Source organism: Oncorhynchus clarkii, chromosome 12 (assembly GCF_045791955.1).
Source record: "Oncorhynchus clarkii lewisi isolate Uvic-CL-2024 chromosome 12, UVic_Ocla_1.0, whole genome shotgun sequence".
Classification (NCBI taxonomy): Eukaryota; Metazoa; Chordata; class Actinopteri; order Salmoniformes; family Salmonidae; genus Oncorhynchus; species Oncorhynchus clarkii.
In genome coordinates, this window is record NC_092158.1 from 79,998,778 (window position 1) to 80,026,385 (window position 27,608).

The window sequence follows — 27,608 nt, forward strand, 5'->3', positions numbered from 1 at the left end:
ATCCCGCTACAGTATGTCAGAATATTAAACCTAGTGTCTTTGTCTGTAATGGATCATTCTGACTTGACATGATAAGTCAAACATAAATACGGTATTATACATTGACAGTTGCTCTGCTTGACCCCTGCACTTTAAAAAGGGGAACAGGCTATTCAGCCCTATACAAGGTTGACAATAATAGAACCGCCCCATTCTGCTACAGGGAGTAGAGTTTGAGCTGCTCCTCCATGTCTCCCTCAGTCACCTCCCCTAGAGCCTCCTGGTTCTGCATCAGCAGGAGAAAGATGGCCGCCAACTGATCGTTTTGCACCCTAGAACAGATACACACAGACATGATGGCATTACTTCCAATGCCTGGGTCTATATGACACACTTACAAACTCACACTCATCAACACACACAATGGATACATATAACAGAAACTCAGTGTACACAAACAACACGTGACATCCCAAAAAACACACATGATTGTTACCTGTGTGTGTGTGTGTGTGTGTGTGTGTGTGTGTGTGTGTGTGTGTGTGTGTGTGTGTGTGTGTGTGTGTGTGTGTGTGTGTGTGTGTGTGTGTAAGACATACACATACAGTGGCTTGCGAAAGTATTCACCCCCTTGGCATTTTTCCTATTTTGTTGCCTTACTACCTGGAATTAAAATGGATTCTTGGGCGGTTTGGATTATTTGATTTACACAACATGTCTACCATTTTGAGGATGCAAAATATTTTTTTATTGTGAAACAAACAAGAAATAAGAACAAATAAAACAGAAAACTTGAGGGTGCATAACTATTCACCCCCCCCAAGTTAATAGTTTGTAGAGCCACCTTTTGCAGGAATTAGAGCTGCAAGTCTCTTGGGGTATGTCTCTATAAGCTTGGCACATCTAGCCACTGGGATTTTTGCTCATTCTTCAAATGAGCAAAACTGCTCCAGCTCCTTCAAGTTGGATGGGTTCTGCTGGTATACAGCAATCTTTAAGTCATACCACAGATTCTCAATTGGATTGAGGTCTGGGCTTTGACTAGGCCATTCCAAGACATTTAAATGTTTCCCCTTTAACCACTCAAGTGTTGCTTTAGCAGTATGCTTAGGGTCATTGTCCTGCTGGAAGGTGAACCTCCGTCCCAGTCTCAAATCTCTGTAAGACTGCAACAGGTTTCCCTCAAGAATTTCCCTGTATTTAGTGCCATCCATCATTCCTTCAATTCTGACCAGTGTCTCAGTCCCTGCCAATGAAAAACATCTCCACAGCATGATGCTGCCACCACCATGCTTCACTGTGGGGATGGTGTTCTCTGGGTGATGGGAGGTGTTGGGTTTGCGCCAGAGAGCAGTCTCCTTCCATATGTTTGGGGAGGCTCCCACATGCCTTTTGGCGAACACCGAACGTGTTTGCTTATTTTTTTCTTTAAGCAATGGCTTTTTTTCTGGCCACTCTTCCATAAAGCCCAGCTCTGTGGAGTGTACAGTACAGCTTCAAGTGGTCCTATGGACAGATACTCCAATCTCCGCTGTGGAGCTTTGCAGCTCCTTCAGGGTTATCTTTGGTCTCTTTTTTGCCTCTCTGATTAATGGCCTCCTTGCCTGGTCCGTGAGTTTTGGTGGGCGGCCCTCTCTTGGCAGGTTTGTTGTATGCCATATTCTTTAAATTTTTTAATAACGGATTTAATGGTGCTCCGTGGGATGTTCAAAGTTTCTGATATTTTTTTAGAACCCAACCCTGATCTGTACTTCTCCACAACTTTGTCCCTGACCTGTTTGGAGAGCTCCTCGGTCTTCATGGTGCTGCTTGCTTTGTGGTGTTGCAGACTCTGGGGCCTTTCAGAACAGGTGTATATACACTGAGATCATGTGACAGATCATGTGACACTTAGATTGTACACTGGTGGACTTTATTTAACTAATTATGTGACTTCTGAAGGTAACTGGTTGCACCAGATCTTATTTAGGGGCTTCATAGCAAAGGGGGTGAATACATATGCACACACCACTTTTCAGTTTTTTAAAATTATTTTTTTAAACAAGTTATTTTTTTAAAATTTCACTTCACCAATTTGTACTATTTTGTGTATGTCCATTACATGAAATACAAATACAAATCCATTTCAATTACAGGTTGTAATGCAACAAAATAGGAAAAACGCCAAGGGGGATGAATACTTTTGCAAGGCACTGTGTGTCTTCTAATGTTATAATAAACACAGCTATAAAACATCTCCTGGGGTAGACAGGTGCTTCACAGTTTATTATTGTCATCATTCACATACTGGACCTTTACAGGCTGCCCAATAAAAACACCTCAAAAGACCTTCTTCCAGTGGGCTTCAATCTCAAGTCCCACTGAAGTTAACACCTACCTGACAAAGGCACATCAACTAAGGCACGTCTTAAACATACAAAGCCCTACTAGTTACCAGAAATCATATGCTGAGTGGTGCAATGAGAACGGCTATAGATTTAAAGTTATGATATCATCATCATCAATCCATGTATGACCTTCTGGCTTACATAGAAAGATGCAATACATTACATACTGATTAGCATTGTGTTATATGTAAATGTACTACAAAATGTGCTACAAAGTAGGTGAGCAAAACTCAATGATGAGATGAATTTACTGCTTTTAATTAGATGTGCTGATATGGAAAAATGGGTGGATTACTGGGTGGAAATGAGTATGAGGCTTAAACAAGCATTGGTTTTAGACAAACTGGCTTTTAATAGTCAAGATTGTACAAAAGCCCAAAAACATAATGTTTAAACAAAACATTTCAATCTCTCTACAAAAATCACTACGGGTTGTCATACACATATTCCACTTAGCCATTCTATCTACCAAGCTCCAGTCCCATATGAAAATAAGCCCATTCATTGTCAGTGTGCATTGGTTACATACTTATAAAGTGACAAAAGCCCCAGTGATCGTCAGAGTCAGGACAGAAGTGAGATATATGGTTTTCTCAGCATTCAGAATGCCATCATTAGGCTATTTGGATGTTACTGATTGGCATTTGTTACATTACTTAAAGTGTCTGGGACTGGCTCACAATGGACAGTGGCCACACAGACCAAGACTTGGGTAGAGGGGGCCTTTGCATGCAAATCACTTGTCATGTCTTTAAATCACAGTTTCATATTTTAAAACAATGAAAAACAACACAACCCTTCCCTACCCCTTCACCAATTATAGCTATTTAAACACTTCCTTACTGTATTGGTATTGCAATGGTCATCCATTTCTTCTAAACCAGTGGTTCCCGACCGTACTTTTTTCTGTAACTTTTTTTGCACACCCCACATGTCATACTCTGTAATAAGCATGGATGTATTATCTTCAAACGTTCCGTTGCGACTATCAGAGTCTCAGAATCCAGAATGAATCATTCCTGCTCTAGTCAAAAGGATAGACGCCACCAGTAAGACAGCAGATAGAAAGCGAAGGGGGCGGGGACTAAAGATTCACATAGGCACTTGTGTGTTTGGTGTAATGCAGCATGCAATTCACAGGCAGAGTTGAGCAATAGCCTTTAATTCACATCCTTTAAAAGTAAGAAAGAAGGAAAGAAAAGGGGAGAGGACAAAAAGCAACAAATATTTTCCATATCAACAGCAAAGTTGCCGGACAATCAACAGAAGAGATCGCTCTTCTCAGCAGATGTTTCAAAGGTTCTTCTTCAGTGATCACTTTTCACAAAACAAAATAAAGAATAGAAAGGTGTGGGTGTAGAGTCATTCCTTTTCTTCATCGCCTACTCAGCTGCACTGGAAAAAAGAGAGTACTAATATGTCAGTACAAAACAAACAGTTTTATCTATTGACAAATATAGCTATTTCATTGATATTATTAGCCAGTTATTGTTATTAGCTTAAGAGTCAGAAATGTTAAGTAGTATTGGAATTTGACTGATATCAAACTCGTGACTTGGAAAAGAGTGAGATCACTCACCATTGTCAGGGTTGTTATTTCAGCATGCATCGGGGTTTAGTAGTTTCAAGAGACCTAAAGCAGACAGTGCTCTGACCAAAGGTTGATCAAAACACACCCGGAAAATAGCATACCACCATAGAATACCCACCACCACCACAGATCCCCCTCCCCCACTGGTGTACGGTGAAGTTGCCCCTAGATGCTGATTTTGGGTCAGTTTTACATGTTCCTTACTAATTAGGGTTGTGAGAGGGGAAGCTGATCCTAGATCTGCACCTGGGAGAAACTTCACCCCGGAGCACCACAGAGTTCCCAGGCAGGTTAGATGGCAATGTGTGAGATGCATGCCATTTCAAAGGTTAGTATGTCCTAATTAGTGCAATGTAACAAAGAGACCAGATTATCATATGCTTTCTAATAGCTGCAGCAGACATGTGAATGTGACAGCTGAACAATTAACTATTGAAACAAGCGTTCCTCCCCTGGCAGCCTGGTCTCATAGACTAGACGTAACATAGTAAATGTATATCTGGGACACTCCACTTATATGTTACGTTTTGTACGGCTTTTGTAGACTGTACAATTTTAGCCGTTTTATGCCACAACTTTGCCGTCCCAGACAAAATGTCCACGTGGCGGACAAATTCTTAGGTCGTAAACGATGGTCGGACGTCTCGGCACGTTCAGTGTGACAGGGTCTAGGTCTGCCGATTAAGTGCTGATTAAGTACCGCTACGTGCAATCTTAGGCTCCGACAAAGTTCAAGCGGTGTCCACATTTTTTGTCCTTTATCGCGTAGTGTGGCTGGTGTTATGAGCTGATCCTGGTGACTGACCAATTAGAAGACGGCCGCAACTGAGTATGCACACAACAATACAATTATTGTGAATAGTCAGATTAACATAATAGTTTAAATTAAACATTTAGCCTACATGCTGTGCAAGAAGAACGATTTCCCTGTAAAAAATCTTGTTTGTTGCTACCTGGTGGGATTTCAATAAATGCACAAAATCGCCAATCAAATTAAACGGACATATAAAGTTAGTATGTGAAAACTATTTCTAAGATGCCTACGTGAATTTATTCAGAACTCACTTCACTCACGCATAAGCATTGAGTGAGGCTTGCGCTGCTGGTACTGGCACATGCTCAGATCAAATACACCGCTGCAGGCAAATTGCAGAATGTGACGACAGAACTGAAGAAAATCGTACAATCTGGCCAGGTTGATATCAAGATTTTTATTTGTTAATGTCGCACAGTGTAACGTGATAATCGTTGAAGACTAAATCTGACATACAGTCTGCAAATGCTGAAGCCATTTCCTGCAGACAAATATAGTGGCCTCATGGGTGGAATGTTATTAATATGTTTCAGAATTTCATCATTAATAAACTGAAAATCTGGTATTTCTATGTCGAACGGTTTTGATATATTTCAGTCTTCTGTGATATAGCCGTCTGGGCTGACGGCATCCCCAGCCGCGTCCTCAGAGCATGCGCAGACCAGCTGGCTGGTGTGTTTACGCACATATTCAATCAATCCTTATCCCAGTCTGCTGTTCCCACATGCTTCAAGAGGGCCACTATTGTTCCTGTTCCCAAGAAAGCTAAGGTAACTGAGCTAAACGACTACCTCACTCACTTCCGTCATCGTGAAGTGCTTTGAGAGACTAGTCAAGGACCATATCACCTCCACCCTACCTGACACACTAGACCCACTCCAATTTGCTTACCGCCCCAATAGGTCCACAGACGACACAATCGCAACCACACTGCACACTGCCCTAACCCATCTGGACAAGAGGAATACCTATGTGAGAATGCTGTTCATCGACTACAGCTCAGCATTTAACACCATAGTACCCTCCAAACTCGTCATCAAGCTCAAGACCCTGGGTCTCGACCCCGTCCTGTGCAACTGGGTGCTGGACTTCCTGACGGGCAGCCCCCAGATGGTGAGGGTACGAAACAACATCTCCACCCCGCTGATCCTCAACACTGGGGCCCCACAAGGGTGCGTTATGAGCCCTTTCCTGTACTCCCTGTTCACCCACGACTGCGTGGCCATGCATGCCTCCAACTCAATCATCAAGTTTGCAGACGACACTACAGTGGTAGGCTTGATTACCAACAACGACGAGATGGCCTACAGGGAGGAGGTGAGGGCCCTCGGAGTGTGGTGTCAGGAAAATAACCTCACACTCAACGTCAACAAAACAAAGGAGATGATTGTGGACTTCAGGAAACAGCAGAGGGAGCACCCCCCTATCCACATCGATGGGACAGTAGTGGAGAGGATAGTAAGTTTTAAGTTCCTCGGCGTACACATCACGGACAAACTGAATTGGTTCTCCCACACAGACAGCGTGGTGAAGAAGGCGCAGCAGCGACTCTTCAACCTCAGTAAATTCGGCTTGTCACCAAAAGCACTCACAAACTTTTACAGATGCACAATCGAGAGCATCCTGTCTGGCTGTATCACCGCCTGGTATGGCAACTGCCACCTACACCACCCGATGTCACAGGAATGCCATAAAAGATCATCAAGGACAACAACCACCCGAGCCACTGCCTGTTCACCCCGCTATCCTCCAGATGGCGAGGTCAGTACAGGTGCATCAAAGCTGGGACCGAGAGACTGAAAAACAGCTTTTATCTCAAGGCCATCAGACTGTTAAACAGCCACCACTAACATTGACTGGCTGCTGCCAACATACTGACTCTCTAGCCACTCTAATAATGGAAAAATTGATGTAAAAAATGTATCACTAGCCACTTTAAACAATGCCACTTAATATAATGTTTACATACCCTACATTACTCATCTCATATGTATATACTGTACTCGATACCATCTACTGCATCTTGCCTATGCCGTTCTATACCATCACTCATTCATATATCTTTATGTACATATTCTTCATCCCATTACACTTGTGTGTATAAGGTAGTTGTTGTGAAATTGTTAGGTTAGATTACTCGTTGGTTATTACTGCATTGTCGGAACTAGAAGCACAAGCATTTCGCTACACTCGCATTAACATCTGCTAACCATGTGTATGTGACAAATAAAATTTGATTGGATTTGATTTATTTAAAGTGCAATATTGGGATGCAAACTCAAAACTTTATACATTTCAACTCTATATCTGACATGGTACAGGCATCTTATTTTTTAAGCCCATAACAATGTGTGTGAGGTGTATATTTGGGGCGGCAGGTATCATAGTGGTTAGAGCATTGTGCCAGTAACCGAAAGGTTGCTGGATCGAATCCCCGAGCTGACAAGGTAAAAATCTGTCGTTCTACCCCTGAACAAGGCAGTTAACCCACTGTTCCCCGGTAGGCCATCATTGTAAATAATAATTTGTTCTTAACTGACTTGCCTTGTTAAATAAAGGTTCAATCATTTAAAAAATACTTTGGTGTCAAAGTAGTTTTGTTTAAGACTACCAATAAACAGTCTGTGTGACCCTGATTTAGCCCACTGCAGTAAAAGGTTAGTGAAGGCAAAAACTAAAGTAGGGTGGAAGTATAACGCAAATTTTTTGTTACTTTGCAACTACTTAGCATGTTAGCTAACCCCTCTCCCAACACTAACCTTAACCCTTTAACCTAAATCCTAAACCTAACCTTAACCTTTTTTCTAGCTAACATTAGCCAACTAGCTAATGTTAGCCACAAAAAAATTGCAATTCGTAACATATCATAGGTTTAGCAATTTCGTAACATACTGTATCATACGAATTAAAATGTCTTAACATATCATACAAAATGGATTGTGGACATCTACAAATTAAATCCGGGACACTCTATCATACTATTAGAGTGTTCCGGATTTACATTGACTATGTAACATCTACCTCTGAGTCTAGGTTGCCCCTAGATGTAGCAATGTTGTAATTGGAGATATGACAGGCATACAGTAATACACATTCTAGATAGACCTACGGACACTGGTAGGCTGAACATAAACAGTTTATGAGCAAGAATAAAGATATATTCCAGTGGGTCAGCCTTATTGCAATAATAATGTTGATCTTTATATGTCAAGTAGAGACAATAAACGTGGCTTGCAAATAGTGGCCTGACTTGCCTTTTCAGGCTACACTGATCAAATGCTGTCACCATCTGGAATAAAAATGCAATTATAGTGGAAGCATTTCAGCTCACACAGACACAGTAAAAAAATCCCCAATTTAAGTGTCTCACAACCTCGATATTGCCTGCAGAGGGCCCAATGGTATAGCAGCAAAAGTCTAAGGTTCAGGGCTCAGCTATAATTCAACTTCAAAACTGCTCTCTGCAAGGCCCCCTGAGTGTGTACAAGCACAGCTGTTGGCACAAGATTAGTTCTAATTTTGCAGGTGGCTCCTAAAATCTGAGTGGTCCTGATAAAAGTCCCACCCAACCATTAAATCATGAAACTATTTAATACTATCATGGCAGCCATTTTGGGTGTGCAGTAAGTGAGTAACTGATTTTCTCTCAGGCATTTGTTTAGCAGGTGCCACGCACCACCAACCAATTCCAAATGGATTCCCCTCTGGCACCAGCATTAATAGAAGGTGGGGGGGGGGGGGGGGGGGGTCTCCCCTGCAGCACTGATGATGACCAACATTGGTGCCCCAATGCAGTATTTCCTATGATCGCAGGGCCCTTTGTTTTCAATGGCCGTGAGACACCAGCATATGATAACTATTAACTGTATCCTTATAGAACCTGAAGCTCCAGGATATTAGACTGTCTGAAGACACAGGGGGGCGTAGATGGTGGGATGGGGGAGGGAAGTGATGTACGGTGCATTCAGAAAGTATTCAGACCCGTTGACTTTTTTCCACATTTTGTTACGTTACAGCCTTATTCTAAAATGGATTAAATTGTAAATGAGGTATTTCTGTTTTTATTTTTTATAAATGAGCTAAAATGTCTAAAAACCTGTTTTCGATTTGTCATTATGGGGTACTGTGTGTAGACTGATGAGGAAAATAAAAGATTTAATACATTTTAGAATGGCTGTAACGTAACAAAATGTGGAAAAGGGGAAGTGGTCTGAATACTTTCCGAATGCACTGTAGTTCTGGTGGTCGTTGGCGGGGATCAAACAGAAAGTGTCAAATAGAAAGGATAAAGCAAGCTCTGCCAGAATGTGCCCTATCAGACCCAGATGTGTGCTCTACCACATCAGTGGAAGCCTATCAGTGGCTAACAGGTCCCTTCAAAGACAAAAAAAACAATAACCTACAGCCCAATCGTCTGGTGTCAAGGTACACTGTTGGTGATGTCATACTAGTGTAATCAGTAAATGGGTGAATGCATCGAAACACACTGCTTTCACCAGAGTTATATATGCAGTGCCTTCGGAAAATATTGAGACCCCTTGACTTTTTCCAAATTGTGTTACGTTACAGCCTTATTCTAAAAAAAATTAAATTGTTTTTTTCCCCTCATCACTCTAGACACAATACCCCATAACGACAATGCAAAAACAGTTTTTTAGAAATTTTTGCTAATTTAAATATGACATTTACATAAGTATTCAGACCCTTTACTCAGTACTTTGTTGAAGCACCTTTGGCAGCGATTACAGCATAGAGTGTTCTTAGGTATGACGCTACAAGCTTGGCACACCTGTATTTGGGGAGTTTCTCCCATTCTTCTCTGCAGATCCTCTCAAGCGCCGTCAGGTTAGATGGGCAGCATCGCTACACAGCTATTTTTAGAACCTTCGCCCCAGTCTGAGGTCCTGAGCGCTCTGGAGCAAATTTTCATCAAGGATTTCTCTGTACTTTGCTCTGTTCATCTTTGCCTCGATCCTGACTAGTCTCCTAGTCCCTGCCGCTGTCATGTGCCTTTTACTGAGGAGTAGCTTCCGTCTGGCCACTTGGTGAAGTGCTACAGAGATGGTTGTCCTTCTGGAAGTTTCTCCCATTTCCACAGAGGAACTCTAGAGCTCTTTCAGAGTGACCATCAAGTTCTTGGTCACCTACCTGACCAAGGCCCTTCTCCCCCGATTGCTCAGTTTGGCTGGCCTGCCAGCTCTAGGAAGAGTCTTGGTGGTTCCAAACTTCTTCCATTTAAGAATGACGGAGGCCTCTGTGTTCTTGGGGACCTTCAATGCTGTAGACATTTTTTGGTACCCTTTCCCAGATCTGTGTCTTGACACAATCCTGTCTCAGTGCTCTACGGACAATTCCTTCGACCTCATGGCTTGGTTTTTGCTCTGACATGCACTGTCAACTTTGGGACCTTATATAGACAGGTGTGTGCCTTTGCAAAACATGTCCAATCAATTGAATTTACCAGAGGTGGTCTCCCATCAAGTTGTAGAAACATCAAGGATGATCAATGGAAACAGGATGCACCAGAGCTCAATTTCGAGTCTCATAGCAAAGGGTCTGAATGCTTATGTAAATAAGGTATTTCAGTTTTATATACAGTGCCTTGCGAAAGTATTCGGCCCCCTTGAACTTTGCGACCTTTTGCCACATTTCAGGCTTCAAACATACATATATAAAACTGTATTTTTTTGTGAAGAATCAACAACAAGTGGGACACAATCATGAAGTGGAACGACATTTATTGGATATTTCAAACTTTAACAAATCAAAAACTGAAAAATTGGGCGTGCAAAATTATTCAGCCCCCTTAAGTTAATACTTTGTAGCGCCACCTTTTGCTGCGATTACAGCTGTAAGTCGCTTGGGGTATGTCTCTATCAGTTTTGCACATCGAGAGACTGACATTTTTTCCCATTCCTCCTTGCAAAACAGCTCGAGCTCAGTGAGGTTGGATGGAGAGCATTTGTGAACAGCAGTTTTCAGTTCTTTCCACAGATTCTCGATTGGATTCAGGTCTGGACTTTGACTTGGCCATTCTAACACCTGGATATGTTTATTTTTGAACCATTCCATTGTAGATTTTGCTTTATGTTTTGGATCATTGTCTTGTTGGAAGACAAATCTCCGTTCCAGTCTCAGGTCTTTTGCAGACTCCATCAGGTTTTCTTCCAGAATGGTCCTGTATTTGGCTCCATCCATCTTCCCATCAATTTTAACCATCTTCCCTGTCCCTGCTGAAGAAAAGCAGGCCCAAACCATGATGCTGCCACCACCATGTTTGACAGTGGGGATGGTGTGTTCAGGGTGATGAGCTGTGTTGCTTTTACGCCAAACATAACGTTTTGCATTGTTGCCAAAAAGTTCAATTTTGGTTTCATCTGACCAGAGCACCTTCTTCCACATGTTTGGTGTGTCTCCCAGGTGGCTTGTGGCAAACTTTAAACAACACTTTTTATGGATATCTTTAAGAAATGGCTTTCTTCTTGCCACTCTTCCATAAAGGCCAGATTTGTGCGATATACGACTGATTGTTGTCCTATGGACAGAGTCTCCCACCTCAGCTGTAGATCTCTGCAGTTCATCCAGAGTGATCATGGCCCTCTTGGCTGCATCTCTGATCAGTCTTCTCCTTGTATGAGCTGAAAGTTTAGAGGGACGGCCAGGTCTTGGTAGATTTGCAGTGGTCTGATACTCCTTCCATTTCAATATTATCGCTTGCACAGTGCTCCTTGGGATATTTAAAGCTTGGGAAATCTTTTTGTATCCAAATCCGGCTTTAAACTTCTTCACAACAGTATCTCGGACCTGCCTGGTGTGTTCCTTGTTCTTCATTATGCTCTCTGCGCTTTTGACGGACCTCTGAGACTATCACAGTGCAGGTGCATTTATACGAAGACTTGATTACACACAGGTGGATTGTATTTATCATCATTAGTCATTTAGGTCAACATTGGATCATTCAGATTCTTCACAAAAAAATACAGTTTTATATCTTTATGTTTGAAGCCTGAAATGTGGCAAAAGGTCGCAAATTTCAAGGGGGCCGAATACTTTCGCAAGGCACTGTATATTGGCAACAAAATTAAAAAAACAGTTTTCGCTTTGTCATTATGGGATATTGTGTGTAGATTTTATTTTTTAAATTTATTTTAGAATAAGGCTGTAACGTAATAAAATGTGGAAAAAGTAAAGGGGTCTGAATACTTTCCAAAGGCACTGTACATATGTACTGTATACGGCTCTGCCCTTCACCAGTGATGTGTCACACCCTGGGTAGTGGGTGAGAGGAGAAAGGAGGGAGGTGAGGTGGTATTTTTGAGACTTGGGAGAGGATAAGAGGCTCTGGGGGGGTTAAAGTTTAATGGTACCTTACCCATAATCCTTCCTAACTCACAGTGTGCTTGTCGATGTTGCTTATAGAGAGGTAAAGTCAGGTGTGAGCTCTATCCTGAAAAGATAAAGGCAGGGTGAAAGCTGTTATGTACAGCTGCACAGAACTCTACACAATTCCACATCTTAGAAACAGACAACTTAACCACAGCTTTGTCCCCAACTTTGGCACTTATGGCAATGCAAATAGGTTTCACATGCTTACATATTTTCCACATAAAACCTAGTGCCAAAAGGAAAGCATTGCACTGAGCTTTATGAAGTCAAGTTTAGGCCAAAGTTGTGGTTGAGTTTAATTCAGGCCCAACGGTTGGTGTGGTGAGCAAGTACATGCTGTGCTCTTGTGTGTAAACACATAAGTGAACAGCAGAGGGTACAAGGCACAGGGATTTAGTAACATATAGCTGGGTTTGGGGCTGGAATGGAACTATAGTTAATCGTATAAAGATGTATTAATATATCGTTGGTCATTTAAAACCATGAGTCACTGCTCAGGCTTCAAACAAGAGTGGAAGCATACTCCCCAAAAAATACAAAGAAAAACATTCCTGAAACTCAGGGCCCACATGTCTTTCCTCCCTTCCTCCTTCTTCTTCCGCAGCTCACAACTCCATGGGAACATAACAAACCAACAGAGCCAAGCTTGGCAGATATTTTAAGACCTTGATTAAATTCCTGTGTTAGAAGGCACAAGCCACCAATCACATGGCGTTTAAGACATCCACTCCCCTCGCTATAGAAACTGGGGAAACTGGGAAGTGCTGCTATTAATCCATGTTATTGCCTTGTTGTCACACCCCTAAACAGAGTCCACATCCTCCCCCTGCACGCTCGCTCACTAAGTCATTCCAACCCCCAGCAAGCATTGGGCTCCAGGCTCACTGCACCACTCCACTAGCAGAGAACAGGACTGGCTAAACCAAAAGATAGGAGGCATCTTGAGGGGTTATATCACATAAGGCCTCCCTCCCTCTGCTTTTGCAAGGTCAAGCCCTAGGATGTAAGAGAGAGAGAAAGAGAGAAAGGCTGTTCGCTCCCTATGCCAGCCTCCCACCACAAGCTCACCACAGTCTGTAGGATAATGTTTAGCATTACAAACTAACAGTAACCTTTAGGCTTCAAAACAAGCAGTCTTTGTTGTTGTTTTTTGTCTCCTTCCTTATTTGCCCCTCAATTTTAAAGTTTACTAATCTTATTTTGCAATCTGGTGGCCTATAAAGATACAGAACATCCCACTGCACACACTGGTTGAATCAACGTCGTTTCCACGTCATTTCAATGAAATTACGTTGAACCAATGTGGAATAGACGTTGAATTGACGTCTGTGCCCAGTGGGATGTCTCAAGTCTACATTTCTTTTGAGGGAGTTAGTAGCTACAGGTACAAGGTCTGGAAGTCCCTCACTGCTTTGGTGGGTTATTGGTTTAACTGTCCACTCTGTGACCAACCCCCTCTGATCTGCAGGGTAAATGTTGTCATAGATGTTGTCATAGCACCTAAATGCCAGGTCAACACACAAGAACAGGATAGGGGAGGGAGGAAGAAGGTGGTTGCATTAGCGTGCAGTAGGAGGATAGGTTAACTAGAGTCATGCTACAGTGCCAAGAGAAGGGGGGCAGTAGGGAGAGAGAGGGGGGCACTCACCTCTGCTCCTCCTCCATCTCCTCCTTGGTCATCAGCTTCTCCAACTTGCTAATCTTCATTCCTGGGGTAAAGTGCACCTCCTCAGCTGATGCCACGTCAGAGAAAACATGAGGGACCATGGTCAACACACACTTACACATCATTCATACATACAGTACACACACATGCATGTTCACACAAATGCACGCATACACACACACACACACAGATAAACGTTTGAAGGATTTCTAAGTCCTCTGGGACCACCGTGGCTGTTAGTTACAGTCCTGTTGCTACAGTATATCAGGATTACAGGAAGGACACACAGTAGTAGAGTACAGTCAAAACAGAGCCAAGAGTGACCGTGTGGCTGTAATTAAATTCAGAGTCAGGTGGCTGATTCACTTTTATGTGTGCCAACGTCACTGATTCAATTTACAGTACACAGAGTGACATTACAACCCTGTGCTATCGGTGGAACCAGACCCCAACAGTCCCGTGTCTTAGTGAGCCAGTTTGTCTCTCATTTAGAGGAATATACTTTACTGATACAGACAGCGGTACAAACCAGGCCATATCCTAAAGACAGGTCTGATAGTGAAAGAGACATTGATCAGTTTTCCCAGGAGTCCATTCTACCAAGAAGATACAAGCTCAATAATTAGATGTAATGTGGTGTTTCATGTAACACCTGAAAGGCTACATAGAGATCTTAAACATGATCATAGGATGACAAGAGTTAAGACCTTACATATTTGTAGCTCCATGGAACTGCATTACGGTGAACTAGTGTTCATTTTCTGTCCTTAGGTAACTGTCAACTTCAAATGAAGCAATAAATACACTGAGTGTACAAAACATTAAGAATGGCTGCTCTTTCCATGACATAGACTGACCAGGTGAATCCAGGTGAAAGCTATGATTCCTTATTAAGGTCCCTGATTAAATTCACTTCAATCAGTGTAGATGAAGGGGAGGAGACGGGTTAAAGAAGGATTTTTGAGCCTTGAGACAATTGAGACATTGTTTGTGTATGTGTGCCATTCAGAGGGTGAATGGGCAAGATAAAATATTGAAGTGCCTTTGAACAGGGTATGGTAGTTGGTGCCAGGCGCACCGGTTTGTGTCAAGAACTGCAACACTGCTGGGTTTTTCACGCTCAACAGTTTCCTGTGTGTATCAAGAATGATCCTCCACCCAAAGGACATCCAGCCAACTTGACACAACTGTGGGAAGCATTGGAGTCAACATGGGCCAGCATTCCCGTGGAACGCTTTCAGCACCTTGTAGAGTCAATGCCCTGACAAATTGAGGCTGTTCTGAAAGCAAAGGGCTGGGGTGCAACTCAATATTAGGAAGGTGTTCCTAATGTTTGGTATAATCAATGTACATTCCTTGCTAACCAGTTTGTTCTAAAAACCAAACTCCCCTACAGAGATCATCCATCCATGTCACTTAATGAAACTCATGTTTCACTGTCAATCAACAGTTAACTGCTGGTGAGGTGGAGACATGAGATCAAATTTGGCCTCAAAGTCCACATTACTCCCCTTTACCATCTCAACATGCAAAACGGCAGCTTTACTATACATTTTGTCCTGGAATGGAGTTATCTCCCCTGAACACACATAAAGTGATGATTGCCCGCTAGCAGAAGCAGTGGTCTGTATGCTATTCAGTGAGGATATACTGTAAGGCAGGGTTCCCCAACTGGTGGCCCTCTGGCCGAATTTGGCCCACAGGTGATTTTATTTGGCCAAGTTTTTTTTAGCAAAAATAAATAAATAAATGGATATTTAATTTTTTATTGTTGGACTTACAAAACAACAGCAAATCAGTTCCAAGTTATTTTAATTTTGAAAATCTATTCCAAAGTATTGCCACGCATAATAGAGAGATATACAGTTATGTGATCATATACTATGTTATTATGTTTTAGTCAAATATGATATAGTATTCATTTGGGATATTTGCGGTCAATATACAGTCTACAATAATTTGTAACAAAAGGAGGCGTCCAACCGACACCTAGTCAGATATATACGTGACAGTATAAAAGCCCATGTAGGCACAAAGCTCTTGTGTTTGTGTGGCTCTGTGTGGTTGTATTGTACAGTATTCCAGGGAGGCCTGACCTCTCACCTGGAAACACTTACTGTAATCATGGCACAATGAGACCTGCCTCAATGGAGACCTGGGGCCTCAAGGGATCAGAAAAGACCTGACTGAAAGACAAAATGGTGGCTGGTTTGAATGCACGACTCAGTTCCAATGAAAGGAGGGCAAGTCTCAAGACTGTAAGGGGATGTGTCAGTGGAGGATATACCCCCACGGCGTATATACAAGCCAGTGTATCTGCTAGCCACCCCAGATCCAGTTTAAATGAGGATTTGCTGGGTATGCAGTGATGTGCATCCGGTTAATGCTGGCTAATGCATTAGGGCCCTTTGAGGTTGGTTTGATGCAGTTAGTCATTGCTAATGTCAATCCATTCAGGGAGTCAAACTTGATCTGCTTTCGGACGACTGACCGTACCCACAGCTAACACCAAAAAACTATTAAAACATACTACCGTTGCTCTCAAGGTCCTCTGGCTCTGTCACGAAGATGGGCTCAGGGGTGGGTTCTCTCGCTGGCTTGGGGTTGGGCTCCCTTGCTGGCTCAGGGGTGGGCTCTCTGACGGGGACCTCCTTCACCACAGATTCGGCGATGAGGTCAAGGATGGGCTCCTCAACAACGACTGGGATGGGCTCTGGCTCAGGGATGGGCTCAGGCACGGGTTCTGGCTCAACCACGGGCTCTGGCACAGCCTGCAGAGACAAAGTGTATAACAGATATAATCTACTGTACACCTGAAATGCTGTTTAAAACAATGGAATTGTGATTAATATTGAGCAGAAAATCTGACCACGAACATGACTTTGTTTTCCAATGGCCTTCAATGGTCAGTGTAGCGGCTAATGGAGGTTAATAGGGAATTGTGTTGTATTCCCAACCTAGCAGTCCTAGGTTCTAAATATAGCTGAGCTTTAGGCTAGACTTGTTTCTATAGTACCTGAGACAATTACATTAGTGGAACCAACTGCTCACGTTAATAACAATAAGAACGGATGAGTGTTGTTTGTCATGCATAGCCTCCTGGGGAATATAAGACAGTGATGACTGAGTGATTGTATATGAGAACTCAGCTCAACCAGTACTGACTTTGGGAAACGGCCAAGAATAGAACCACTGAACAGAACTCATGCAAAAATACAGAGGGAGTGTCTGTCAAATTGTCACTAAAGACAGCAATAGGACACCCCCATAGTATCCAAATTGCCCCAGTCTATAAGGAGTAGGTCTATGGTGGGGAAATATAGCCATATACTTAAACAGTATCGCATCCCACATTCTATAAAAAGTAGAAAAGGCTTTTTTTTCTGCTCTGAAATTGGTGCTGGAGGGACATAATCCAGAATATCATCCTTCACATGCTGAAATGTAAAACCTGCATATTTTGTGCAAACCTCTACAAATTGCTGACTCAACTGCTGAGCCCTGTGGACGTCATAACCTCTTGACCCATTGTAATGGTTCTTCTATGAGTGGCAGCTGTCATTTGCAGCTCTCTCTCAGGTTCTTGTTTAGTGGCTGTGTCCTCTCTGTATGCCGCCTGCCAATGACACAGGCACAAATAAACCCCCCTTAAATCCATCTCCACCCCTCCCTCTCCAGAACTTTCCCTAGCCCTGACAGAACTGGATTCGCAGGAACTCACACATACACATGCACACACGCACCAAAAATATATTTTCATGCTTTTGGTGTCTAATACTTGGGAGAACTAATCTCACAGTGAGGACACAGAGAGACAGTGAGGTCACATATGGGGACACAGTGGGCTCAGGGCTTGACGCGCTGCCAGAGGCCTCCTGTCATCTCTGATCAGAGTAACAATGGCTAAAGCCTAGAACTAAGAGTATAAGTAGGGTGCTCATTTACAGTAAAGTCCAGCTATAAAGTAGTTTTAAATTCTCCAAATGTAGAAGACCAAAGTGACAAAGTGAAGAAAAGAAGCTGAAGGTGATTTAATAAAAATATTAAATGATTTGTTGATATTTCTGCCTGTGGCTGTTCATATTTGTGTCTATATAAATTGGCCACATGACTTTAAAAAGTGTATATTAAATTTAGCAGAGGAAGCTCATGGCCACCTGTGTCACAACCCTCCCCCTCCTCTTGGAGCAGACTTTATGACGATGGACATGTCGACTAACCCACCACAGTAGCAAATGGTAGTAGACAGAGAATGCCAGGGGCATGGATTCTACCAGGCCCAACTGTGTCTCATGGCTGCTCAGGGGTTAGGCTCTCTTTAGACTACTCACACCCAACCAATGGAATGGAATCCATTTAGCAGACCTACCCACCAACAGCCTCTTCCCCTCTGCCACTGAATTCCTCAGCTATTAAACACCAAAATACTCCATGCATAGGACCCAACTCACACATTCACAAAAGCTATCTTATTCAGGGTCATAAAAGGGCTGAATGTAGGTCTATAGAATCCCTTTAGAGCAATGGTATTCAATCCTTTTCAGCGGGGACCACATTTTTTGGGCCAGAATTTCTCTCGAACCCACCCTAGCACAAATCTAATGACACAATCTTAAAATCGTTAAATGTAGATTTTATATTAACAAATAAACTTCCATTCATTGCATTTTGATCTCTGCATTTTGATCTCAAAACCCCCACTGCAGTTCCCCTGACCTTGAATACCACTGCTTTAGAATGAGATGATGCATTGCTCACATTTTGTAAGTCTAAGATTCAACATCATCACCAATACTCAATTTTTACATCTCCTAATTTGGTCAGAGAGCTCTCTCTCTAGTAGAAGTGTATGAGGTCATGATTCCATTCTGCATCAGTCATTAATTTCTTAGGCTCCTCAAGTGTCTGTACCACCCAGACACCAAACGTAGTCCAAGAGCTGTAGGATGGCTTGCAGAGGATTTAGGGCCCTGTTAACAACTGCCTGTCCAATTAACCCCTCACTCAGCTCATACAGTGACATTGACCTCTGTAAATGTGGCATCCACGGACATGCACTCAGTCATTTTGGGTCAGTACACTCTTAGAAAAAAGGGTTCCAAAAGGGTTCTTCGGCTGTCCCCATAGGAGAACCCTTTTTGGTTCCAGGCAGAACCTTTTTTTCTTAGCGTGTATGGGCCATGAGCACATCAAATCAAATTGTATTTGTCACATGCTTCCCAAACAACAGGTGTAGACTAACAGTGAAATGCTTACTTAGAAATAGTGACACAAGGAATAAATACACAGTTGATAACAATAATGAGTAACAATAAGATGGCTATATACAGGGAGTACCAGTACCGAGTCCATGTGCAGTGGTATGAGGTAATAACATGGCTATATACAGGGAGTACCAGTACCAAGTCATTGTGCAGTGGTATGAGGTAATAACATGGCTATATACAGGGAGTACCAGTACCGAGTCCATGTGCAGTGGTATGAGGTAATAACATGGCTATATACAGGGAGTACCAGTACCGAGCCCATGTGCCGTGGTATGAGCTAATAACATGGCTATATACAGGGAGTACCAGTACCGAGTCATTGTGCAGTGGTATGAGGTAATAACATGGCTATATACAGGGAGTACCAGTACCGAGTCCATGTGCAGAGGTATGAGGTAATAACATGGCTATATACAGGGAGTACCAGTACCGAGTCATTGTGCAGTGGTATGAGGTAATAACATGGCTATATACAGGGAATACCAGTACTGAGTTCATGTGCAGAGGTATGAGGTAATTGAGGCAGCTATGTTCATATAGATAGAGGTAAAGTGACTAGGCAACAGGGTAGATAGACAGTGGCAGCAGTGTATGTGGTAAGTGTGAAAGTGTGTGTATGGGTGTGTGTGTGTGTGGCCTCAGTATGCATGTGTGCACATGTTATGTTTGGGTGGGCGTATGTAGTGTGTATGTGTGTGTGGGGTGTCAGTGTAAGTATGTGTGTGTGTGTGTGTGTGTGGGTAGAGTCCAGTGTGTGCATAGAGCCTGTGCATTTGGCTATTCAGCCGTCTTGTTTAACAGTCTTATGGCTTAGCTCTTCAGGCTCTTCAGGGTCCCTTTTCTTCCAGACTTGGTGAACTGGTACTGCTTGCTGTGTGGTAGCAGACAGAACAGTCCATGGCTTGGGTGACTGGAGTCTTTGACAATTTTACGGGCCTTCCTCTGACACCACCTGGTATAGAGGTCCTGGATGGCGGGGAGCTTGGCCCCAGTGATGTACTGGTCCATACTCACCACCTTGCAGTTTTCGTACCAAGCGGTGATGCAGCAAGTCAATATGCTCTCAAGGGTGCAGTTGTAGAACTTTTTGAGGATCTGAGGGTCCATGCCAAATCTTTTCAGCCTCCTGAGGCACATGCTCTGAGTACTCGTTCTGGTATTCCGTCTGGCCCATCGGCCTTGTAAATGTTATCCTGTTTAATGGTATTTCATTGTCTACGGAGAGCGAGATCACACAGTTGTCCGGTACAACTGATGCTCTCATGCATGTTTCAGTGTTGCTTTCCTTGAAGCGAGAATAGAAGGCATTTAAGCTTGTCTGGTAGGCTTGCGTTGTTGGGCAGCTCACAGCTGAGTTTCCCTTTGTAATCCGTAATAGTGGGCAAGCTCTGCCACATCCATTGAGCGTCAGAGTCAGCGTAGTAGTATTCGATCTTAGTCCTGTATTGATGCTTTGCCTGTTTGATGGCTCATCGGAGGTTGTAGCGGGATTTCCTATGTGTCCAGATTAGTGTTCCGCTCCTTGAAAGCGACAGCTCTACCCTTAGCTCAGTGCGGATGTTGCCTGTGATCCATGGCATCCGCTTCATCGGACCACCTTCGTATTGAGCACGTCAATAGTACTTGCTATTTTAGTTTTTGTTTCAAAGCAGGAAGCAGGAGGATAGAGTCATGATCTGATTTGCCAAAGGGAAGGTGAGGGAGGTCCTTGTATGCGTTTCTGATCAAGAGTTTTGCCGCCTCTAGTTGCACAGGTGACGTGCAAATTTTTAAAAATTAAATGGATTTCAGTTTCCCTACATTAAAATCACCGGCCACGAGAAACGCTGACCTCTGGATGTGCATTTTCTTGTTTGTTTATGGCCCTATACAGCTCGTTGAGTGTGGTCTTACTGCCAGCATCGGTTTGTGGTGGTAAATAGACAGTTGCATAGCTGTGTACACCTGATACCTGCAACATAGACAGTGGTCCGTGCATAGAAGGAGGCAGAAGATACTGCAAGTGGATACTGAATAACGTGGCTACCTTTATAGCAACAATAAACAGAAGGGTGATAAACTGCATTGGTCTCACTGGAGAAGCTCTTAAGAGTTGTTGGGGTAGGGCCCTTGGCCCGCCAAGTGAAATTCTACCAGCCCCCAGGGAACTTATAGTGCTACCGTGCCCCTTGAGTGGGTGGTGGGCAAGGTTGGTGTTGATACCACACCTCTGATGTAGCGGGATGAACTTTGTGTATTTACTGTCCACATCAAGACTGCATCAGCTGAGAATTCAGCTGAAGCCCCTTGGGTGTATTGTACCCTCTCCTTTACATTGTCCATGCCAGTTCTCTTCTCTTCCTCCATTGAGATGACCAGGGGGTACCAGGCTGTCTGTGTCATGTTGTTGCTGTCCATCAGACAATCCCCTGAAAAGAGGCTCAGGGCAATGGGCCAAGGCATCTGGGGTGGAATAGTGTCCTGTTGTCTCAGCAACCTCCCACCCCTGCTCTGTGTCTCTGCATACACACAGACACATTGTTCCCCCAAAGCCACTGCCTTATCGGTGGCTGATATTACCAATGAATGAAACAACGACAGACATACCTCGACAGTGTGTGGAGCTATACAGCGAGGAACATCCGGTGGGGTAGCATGAAGCCAATTAGTGTTCAGAACTCTCAAGTGCAGAGCTAGCCATAGGGTGTTGCTAATAGAGGTGTTGTTAACAGGCACAAACACACACAGCTTTGTGTCCTGGCAGTCAATGGTCACAGTGTGCTGTGGCGGCCTGCAGGAATGAGATCCTACTCCATTGTGCCATCGATGACATCACCACTGGACTGGAGACCGTGGGTGAGGTTTCATTTCAGCATGTCATTGGCTCTGAATTGAGTCCAAATGTTGATTCTCACGAATAATGATTGACTTGGAATATGTTTTATTATTACTAAAATTATACAATAGTTTAGCCCTTGTTCTGTTATCCAAAACAGCTGACTTTTATTAAGTAAGAACATCCTCAATGATTGAGGCCACATGACGGCAATCAAAAGAGTGAATCACATGATACAGTTTATCTGTTGTTTTGGCAGAACAATACACAGAGCCAGAGCAGCAACACTTCTATAGGAAACAGCTCAACCAACCACAACCTCCTCCATACATACCAACACTGTATAGAAAGCATGTACTGTACTGTTTAGACATACAGTATACAGCACTGCAGTTGACGGTAGCTTTTAAGAGGAACTACCTGCCAAGAGGCCTGTGCAGGCCTGGCCAATGAATTTACAAAGAGCTGCTGTTTCTTAGCTTTTCACTGGGGGATTGGCTAACCTTTTAAGAATGGAAATGACCTCATGCTTCCTCTCTCCCCCTCTCACTCCGGCACTGGGCAGACCTCCTCCATTCCTCTGTGTTGACTTGTCTAGTGCACAGCGCAGTGCCCAACATGGCCAGAAAAGACACCAGGGTTTCAGCTCTATGGTGAGTCAAGCTGGGGAGAGAGGGAGTCGGTGCCCACTACAGTGTCAACTGCAAACTTCTTGTAATGGGCCAATGCTCGTGTTACAGAGGGGAATTAGCAGTGTGATTTGAAGCCATGGCATTGTCTTCTCATGGGGATGGGTGCCTGTCTGGATCTGGTTGTGAAGTCCAGCTGGGAAAGGGAAGGACAACAGGGCCCAGAGCAGACTGTAGCTCCAGCGTGCATGCAGAGGTAGGTAGGCAGAGAAACAAGGGGAAATACCAAGAGAGGTAGGTCAGCAGGGAGCTTGACCAATGAGTAAGCAGCTCTGCAGATTCCATCACAGGATACTGTTAGGAGTCTGACGATCACACGAGCAGAGAGCTGAGGAATGTTCTGAAAAACACTCCCTAGTCTCCTCTTGTAGTCTGTCTACTATACACATAACTAAGATTTACTTATGAACTACCCTCATGGGACAACTGACAAACATTGGATTTACCCAATGAGCACTCAAAGGGTACCATACATTGGCCCTTATATACTAAGAATGTTTTGCCTGCAACAAAACACGTTAACAGCCTTCGACAGGCAGCAAACTACTTCCGGATAACAGTGTCCTCCATGTTGCATCTGACAAAAGAACAGCTGGCTCCAGCTGTTGCCTGTGTATCTCTGCCTTCTCAGCGTGAGCAGTGAGTTAGCTAGCAGGCCCAGACACATTCCCATTTATAGTGTGTTTCAGCACGATGGAAGAGGTTAGAATGGAAGGTGCAGAGAGAGAAGAACATCTGAAACTCATTTTGGGTTTGTAAACAACTTCTTGAGTGTTTTACATGTTCATATAAATAAAGCAAAAATGTCACACTTGTGAAAAGACACAATCAACATTTGTGTTGTTCCTCCCTGATACAGTAATTCATGGAAGATGTATCGCTAAAAGAGGCGAGCAAATACAACACTTGATTAACATGATTACATTCAAGCCTGAGGCAGAGAACGCTAGCTTAACTCTTTCTGACTGTACAACAAGAAAGGATGGGTATGGGGGCAGGGTGTAGAGTGTCGCAGCCATTGGAACATGTAAAACAAGAATGCTGTTTTACTGCTCATCAATCTCAGCCAGAAGGAGACTACAGTATCTCTGCTACCTTAAGGCCAACCGTGACACATATACACATCTATAGAGTGCATATATCACCAGATAGTTAAGTGGGGAGCATTGAGGAGAGAAGGGGGCAGTCTTAATCTCAGAACACAATGCAGACATTGACTTGAAAGGGCCTGGATACTGGGAGTTAATAAGTCATGGCCCCTGATTGGTCACTATAGGCTGACATGTCTGTGTACATGTATGTGTGTTATACTGTGTGCTCCTCCACGACAAGTGTCCGCACACACACACACACAATGTTCCAACACTGCTACAGCTTGAGTATGGAATAATGGGCTTTAGTGGAGATTGTTTCCTTTCCGGTTTTGACGGGGCCACGATAACATGTGGCATATTCACAGACTACTATAGGTGTAGGGTACCGTTCAAAAGGTTTGCAGACCCAATCCATAACAAGCAAAAAAAGACTGCTGAATATTCAGTACTCTGTCTTGGCAATGTGTAATTGAACATTTGATGGAGAAAGTACTGTTCAATACTGTTGATGGAGTATAGTGAGGATATGGAAGAATGACTGTGGGTTGGCTTCTGATCTTAATGTTTCTCTTTACATTTGTCAGTGGCTGCCATATAGTGGCTGCTCTATAGTGGCTGCTCTATAGGGTCTATACTAGTCTATAGGGTTTGAGAAGGGGGACAGTAACACACATTTCTGAGCATCTTACACTGACCCCCACACCCAAAACAACACAGGTGAGTGATAGTGAGAGAAGATTAAGGAACAGAAATGTGAAGTTCAAACAGAAGGAACTATGGATGTGACACAGAGCATGCCTCTGCTGCTAAGCACACACAGACATACAGGAGAAACATGAGCAGACAGAGGGAATGAAGGAGAGGAGATGGGAGCAGAGAGGGTTGGGGTAATGATAAGGGAACACTTTTAGCAAAGCAAGCAGCACAGGAAGGAGCCCCAAATTCCACAGCTCCAAGATGTAGCCTTGGTCGCAGAGCAAAGGTTTAGTGATTGTAGAACTCTATACCTCCAGTTAAAATGTACATATGCAGTTTGTATTACATTTGTGCAGAGTAGAGTAGTGCAGGTTAGCTACCAACCTGGTAGATGAGAGGCCAGATGAATGATGTGAAACCGGTAAAACATGCACACACGTTATTGTAGATAATATTAGACTTCAAACTTGTGCAGAGCGGAGCAGTGCATGGTGGTTTTCTAATGTAGTAAATGAGAGCCCAGCCCCAGATCATTGATGTGAACGCTGATGGTGATAAAACAGACAACATGTTATTCTAATCTCGCCCCTCAGAAAGCCAGCCACACGAGGTGCCATGCCATTCGTACTGTATGTAGACTCGCCAGTGAGCTCCCCCAGCCCCAGGGCTGCCGCAGCACAACTTGGCTGGGTCCCATATAGCAGGCAACGGAGAGAAGTTATGTCTCTCATAACAGAGGAGGCTGTATGGGCTGGGTTTCTGTATAAGCACTTTGTGACATCTGCTGATATAAAAAGGGCTTTATAAATAAATTGGATTGATTGATTGTTTAACCTTGAGGGAGGAGAGAGCACTCTTAAATGTGCACTTTAAATGCAACTGTGAAAAATAAACATAATAGTAAAGCTCAGACAGTAATGCTGCGTTCACGTGCTAGCCCTAACTAGGAAACTCAGAAATGTCCAACTTGCTAACTGGTTGTAGTTATCCACGTGCCGGTTCAACCAGTTAGGAAGTCCAAAATGTCTGAGTTCCGACTAGCATGTGGAGCATGTGAGCGTGGCAAAATGCACGGCAGGTGGTAATGTACACACAAACCACCCCAACTTAGATGGCATGGTGCCACTAACATAGTGATAAAGTCAGTCTAACAAAGAGGAGCATAAAGATAAATACTACAGAAGAAGCTGTAAAATAGAAACTAATGGTAAATAATGTATTGTGTCATTTTGGAGTCATATTTATTGTAAATAAGAATATAATATGTTTCTGAACACTTCTACATTAATGTGGATGCTCCCATGATTGTGGATAATCATGAACTAATCATGAATAATAACGAGTGAGAAAGTAACAAAGGTATAAATATCATACCCCCATCCAAAAAAAATGCTAACCTCCCTTGTTATTGGTAATGGTGAGAGGCTAGCATGTCTTGGGGCATTATTTTTGTGCCTCTGAGAAAGTAACAATCATCATTATTCATTCAGTATTAATTCACCATTAATTTCTAGTGGGCACAAAATAATCTGAAACACAAACAAAGCAAACTGAAAATGCATCCAACAAGTTTGATGTAGTTATTGTTTTGCTAGAAATATGGAACCAAATACTAAACTTTTGACTACTTTAATGTCCAGATACTTTTGGTTCCCTACAATGGGGAGACTATGTACAAAACGTGCAGTAATTTTTAAACAGTTTACCCCATATGGATTAAAATACCCTCAAATGAAGGATGACAGTCTGCACTTTAACCTCATTGACATTGTATCACTGTAAATCCAAAATGCTGGAGTACAGAGCCTAAACAACAAAACATGTGTCACTGTCCAAATACTCTTGACCTCACGGTCGTTAAATATAGAAAATACTGTATGTTGGGGACCAAACATAGAGGGTGTCTCCAATGTATTCTCTGTGACGTGTGTGTCAGGTTAAAGCTCATATGTGATGGAAAAGGTCAATTGCACTATAGTATACATGGGGGGCAGGTATGGGGGTCAAAATGCTGAGTGCCCTTGGGTGACAGGGTACATTCAGTTCTGCTTATTGTGCGCTTTAGAGCATTGGCTCTGGAACGCACATAACACAGTCATTAGCTAAATGGGCATTATAAATCAAGTACTGTATTAACGGCCTTGGAGACACAGATGGTTTTTCCTTGTCATTTTCCCTTCTGTGACAATACAAGCTGGGCTCATTTTAAATCCAGCATGAAATGTAAGGATGTATTAACTGAATAAACACATTTCATGTTAGATTATCAAACGAGACAACAGCTTTTGGTGGAATTCGTATTTGATGTGAAATAGCCTGCAAGAGAAACGCATTGATGTTGCAAATGACATGCTTAAGCAGTGCGTAAATGGCACAACTTTACACAAAATTGGATTTAAAACGATATTGATTTTGAATACTTTAAATTTAAAAGTAGAGTAATTGCAGTGTTTTCTGGCCAGGTACTATGCAACAAAGGCTGTGGTCAGTTCATGAAGTTCTGGAGAGTTGCCAAAGAGTCACTTCATCACCTTCAAACCAATTAGTCAAATAATGACCTATGCCCAGATGTTCTATTCATAACAGGTCAATGAAGCTAACTAAACAGAATATCTTACCTGAACCTCGGGGATCATTTCAGGCTCTTTAACTGTCTCTTCTTCTACAACATTGATCTCTTCAACTACTGGGGAAACTGTTACTGGCTCGGGTATAACTTCAGCTTCTACCACTTGTGGGGGTACCTCCACTTTTGGTACTATCTCCATTTTTGGTACTTCCAGTATTGCTACTGCTGGTGCCAATGCTCTGGAAGGTGGAATGTCGTCTCCGTTGCCTACTTTAACCCTCTTCTTCTTCTCCTCTGGTTGTTTTTTGGGGATGAATTTGGCTGCCAAGACAACAGCAAGAATGGTAAAGAAGAGCGCAGGGAGAATGATAGACGCGTCAAGTTCCATGATGGTAGAATTATTTAAGGTTCACTTGACAATTGCTATGTTTTCTGCAGATGTAATAAATAGTATTTTTATGTGTACATGCAAAATTATCCTTCTTGTTGCAGATGTCAGCTGGTGTGTAGGTCAGTGTAGTTCCGCGCGCACTGTAGCTCATCTCACCGCGCTTCCACTAAACACAATCGTATAAACCTGTTGGTGCAAACGCAGGCTATAAAGCTGAGCGTAATTTCGGTCGCGTTCCCCTGTTCAGACGTTGCATTCATCAAC

General features: G+C 43.1%; 1 protein-coding gene across 7 annotated transcripts; it reads right to left on the bottom strand.

The window, feature by feature from the left end:
* On the bottom strand, window positions 1-27,608 carry LOC139421432 (matrix-remodeling-associated protein 7-like). 7 transcript variants are annotated; one of them, XM_071172335.1, is made up of 5 exons: window positions 27,003-27,553; window positions 16,357-16,594; window positions 13,806-13,890; window positions 12,144-12,218; window positions 134-311 (listed from the first exon to the last, which is right to left on the bottom strand). In XM_071172335.1, exons 1-4 carry the CDS (start codon window positions 27,339-27,341, stop codon window positions 12,185-12,187), a joined length of 696 nt encoding a protein of 231 aa, XP_071028436.1. In that variant the 5' UTR covers window positions 27,342-27,553; the 3' UTR covers window positions 134-311; window positions 12,144-12,184. The 7 variants fall into 7 exon arrangements, with proteins under 7 accessions (XP_071028433.1, XP_071028436.1, XP_071028434.1 ...); XM_071172333.1 differs by lacking the exon at window positions 134-311 and adding an exon at window positions 2,694-3,756 and having other exon boundaries at window positions 27,003-27,605; XM_071172334.1 differs by lacking the exon at window positions 134-311 and adding an exon at window positions 2,694-3,761.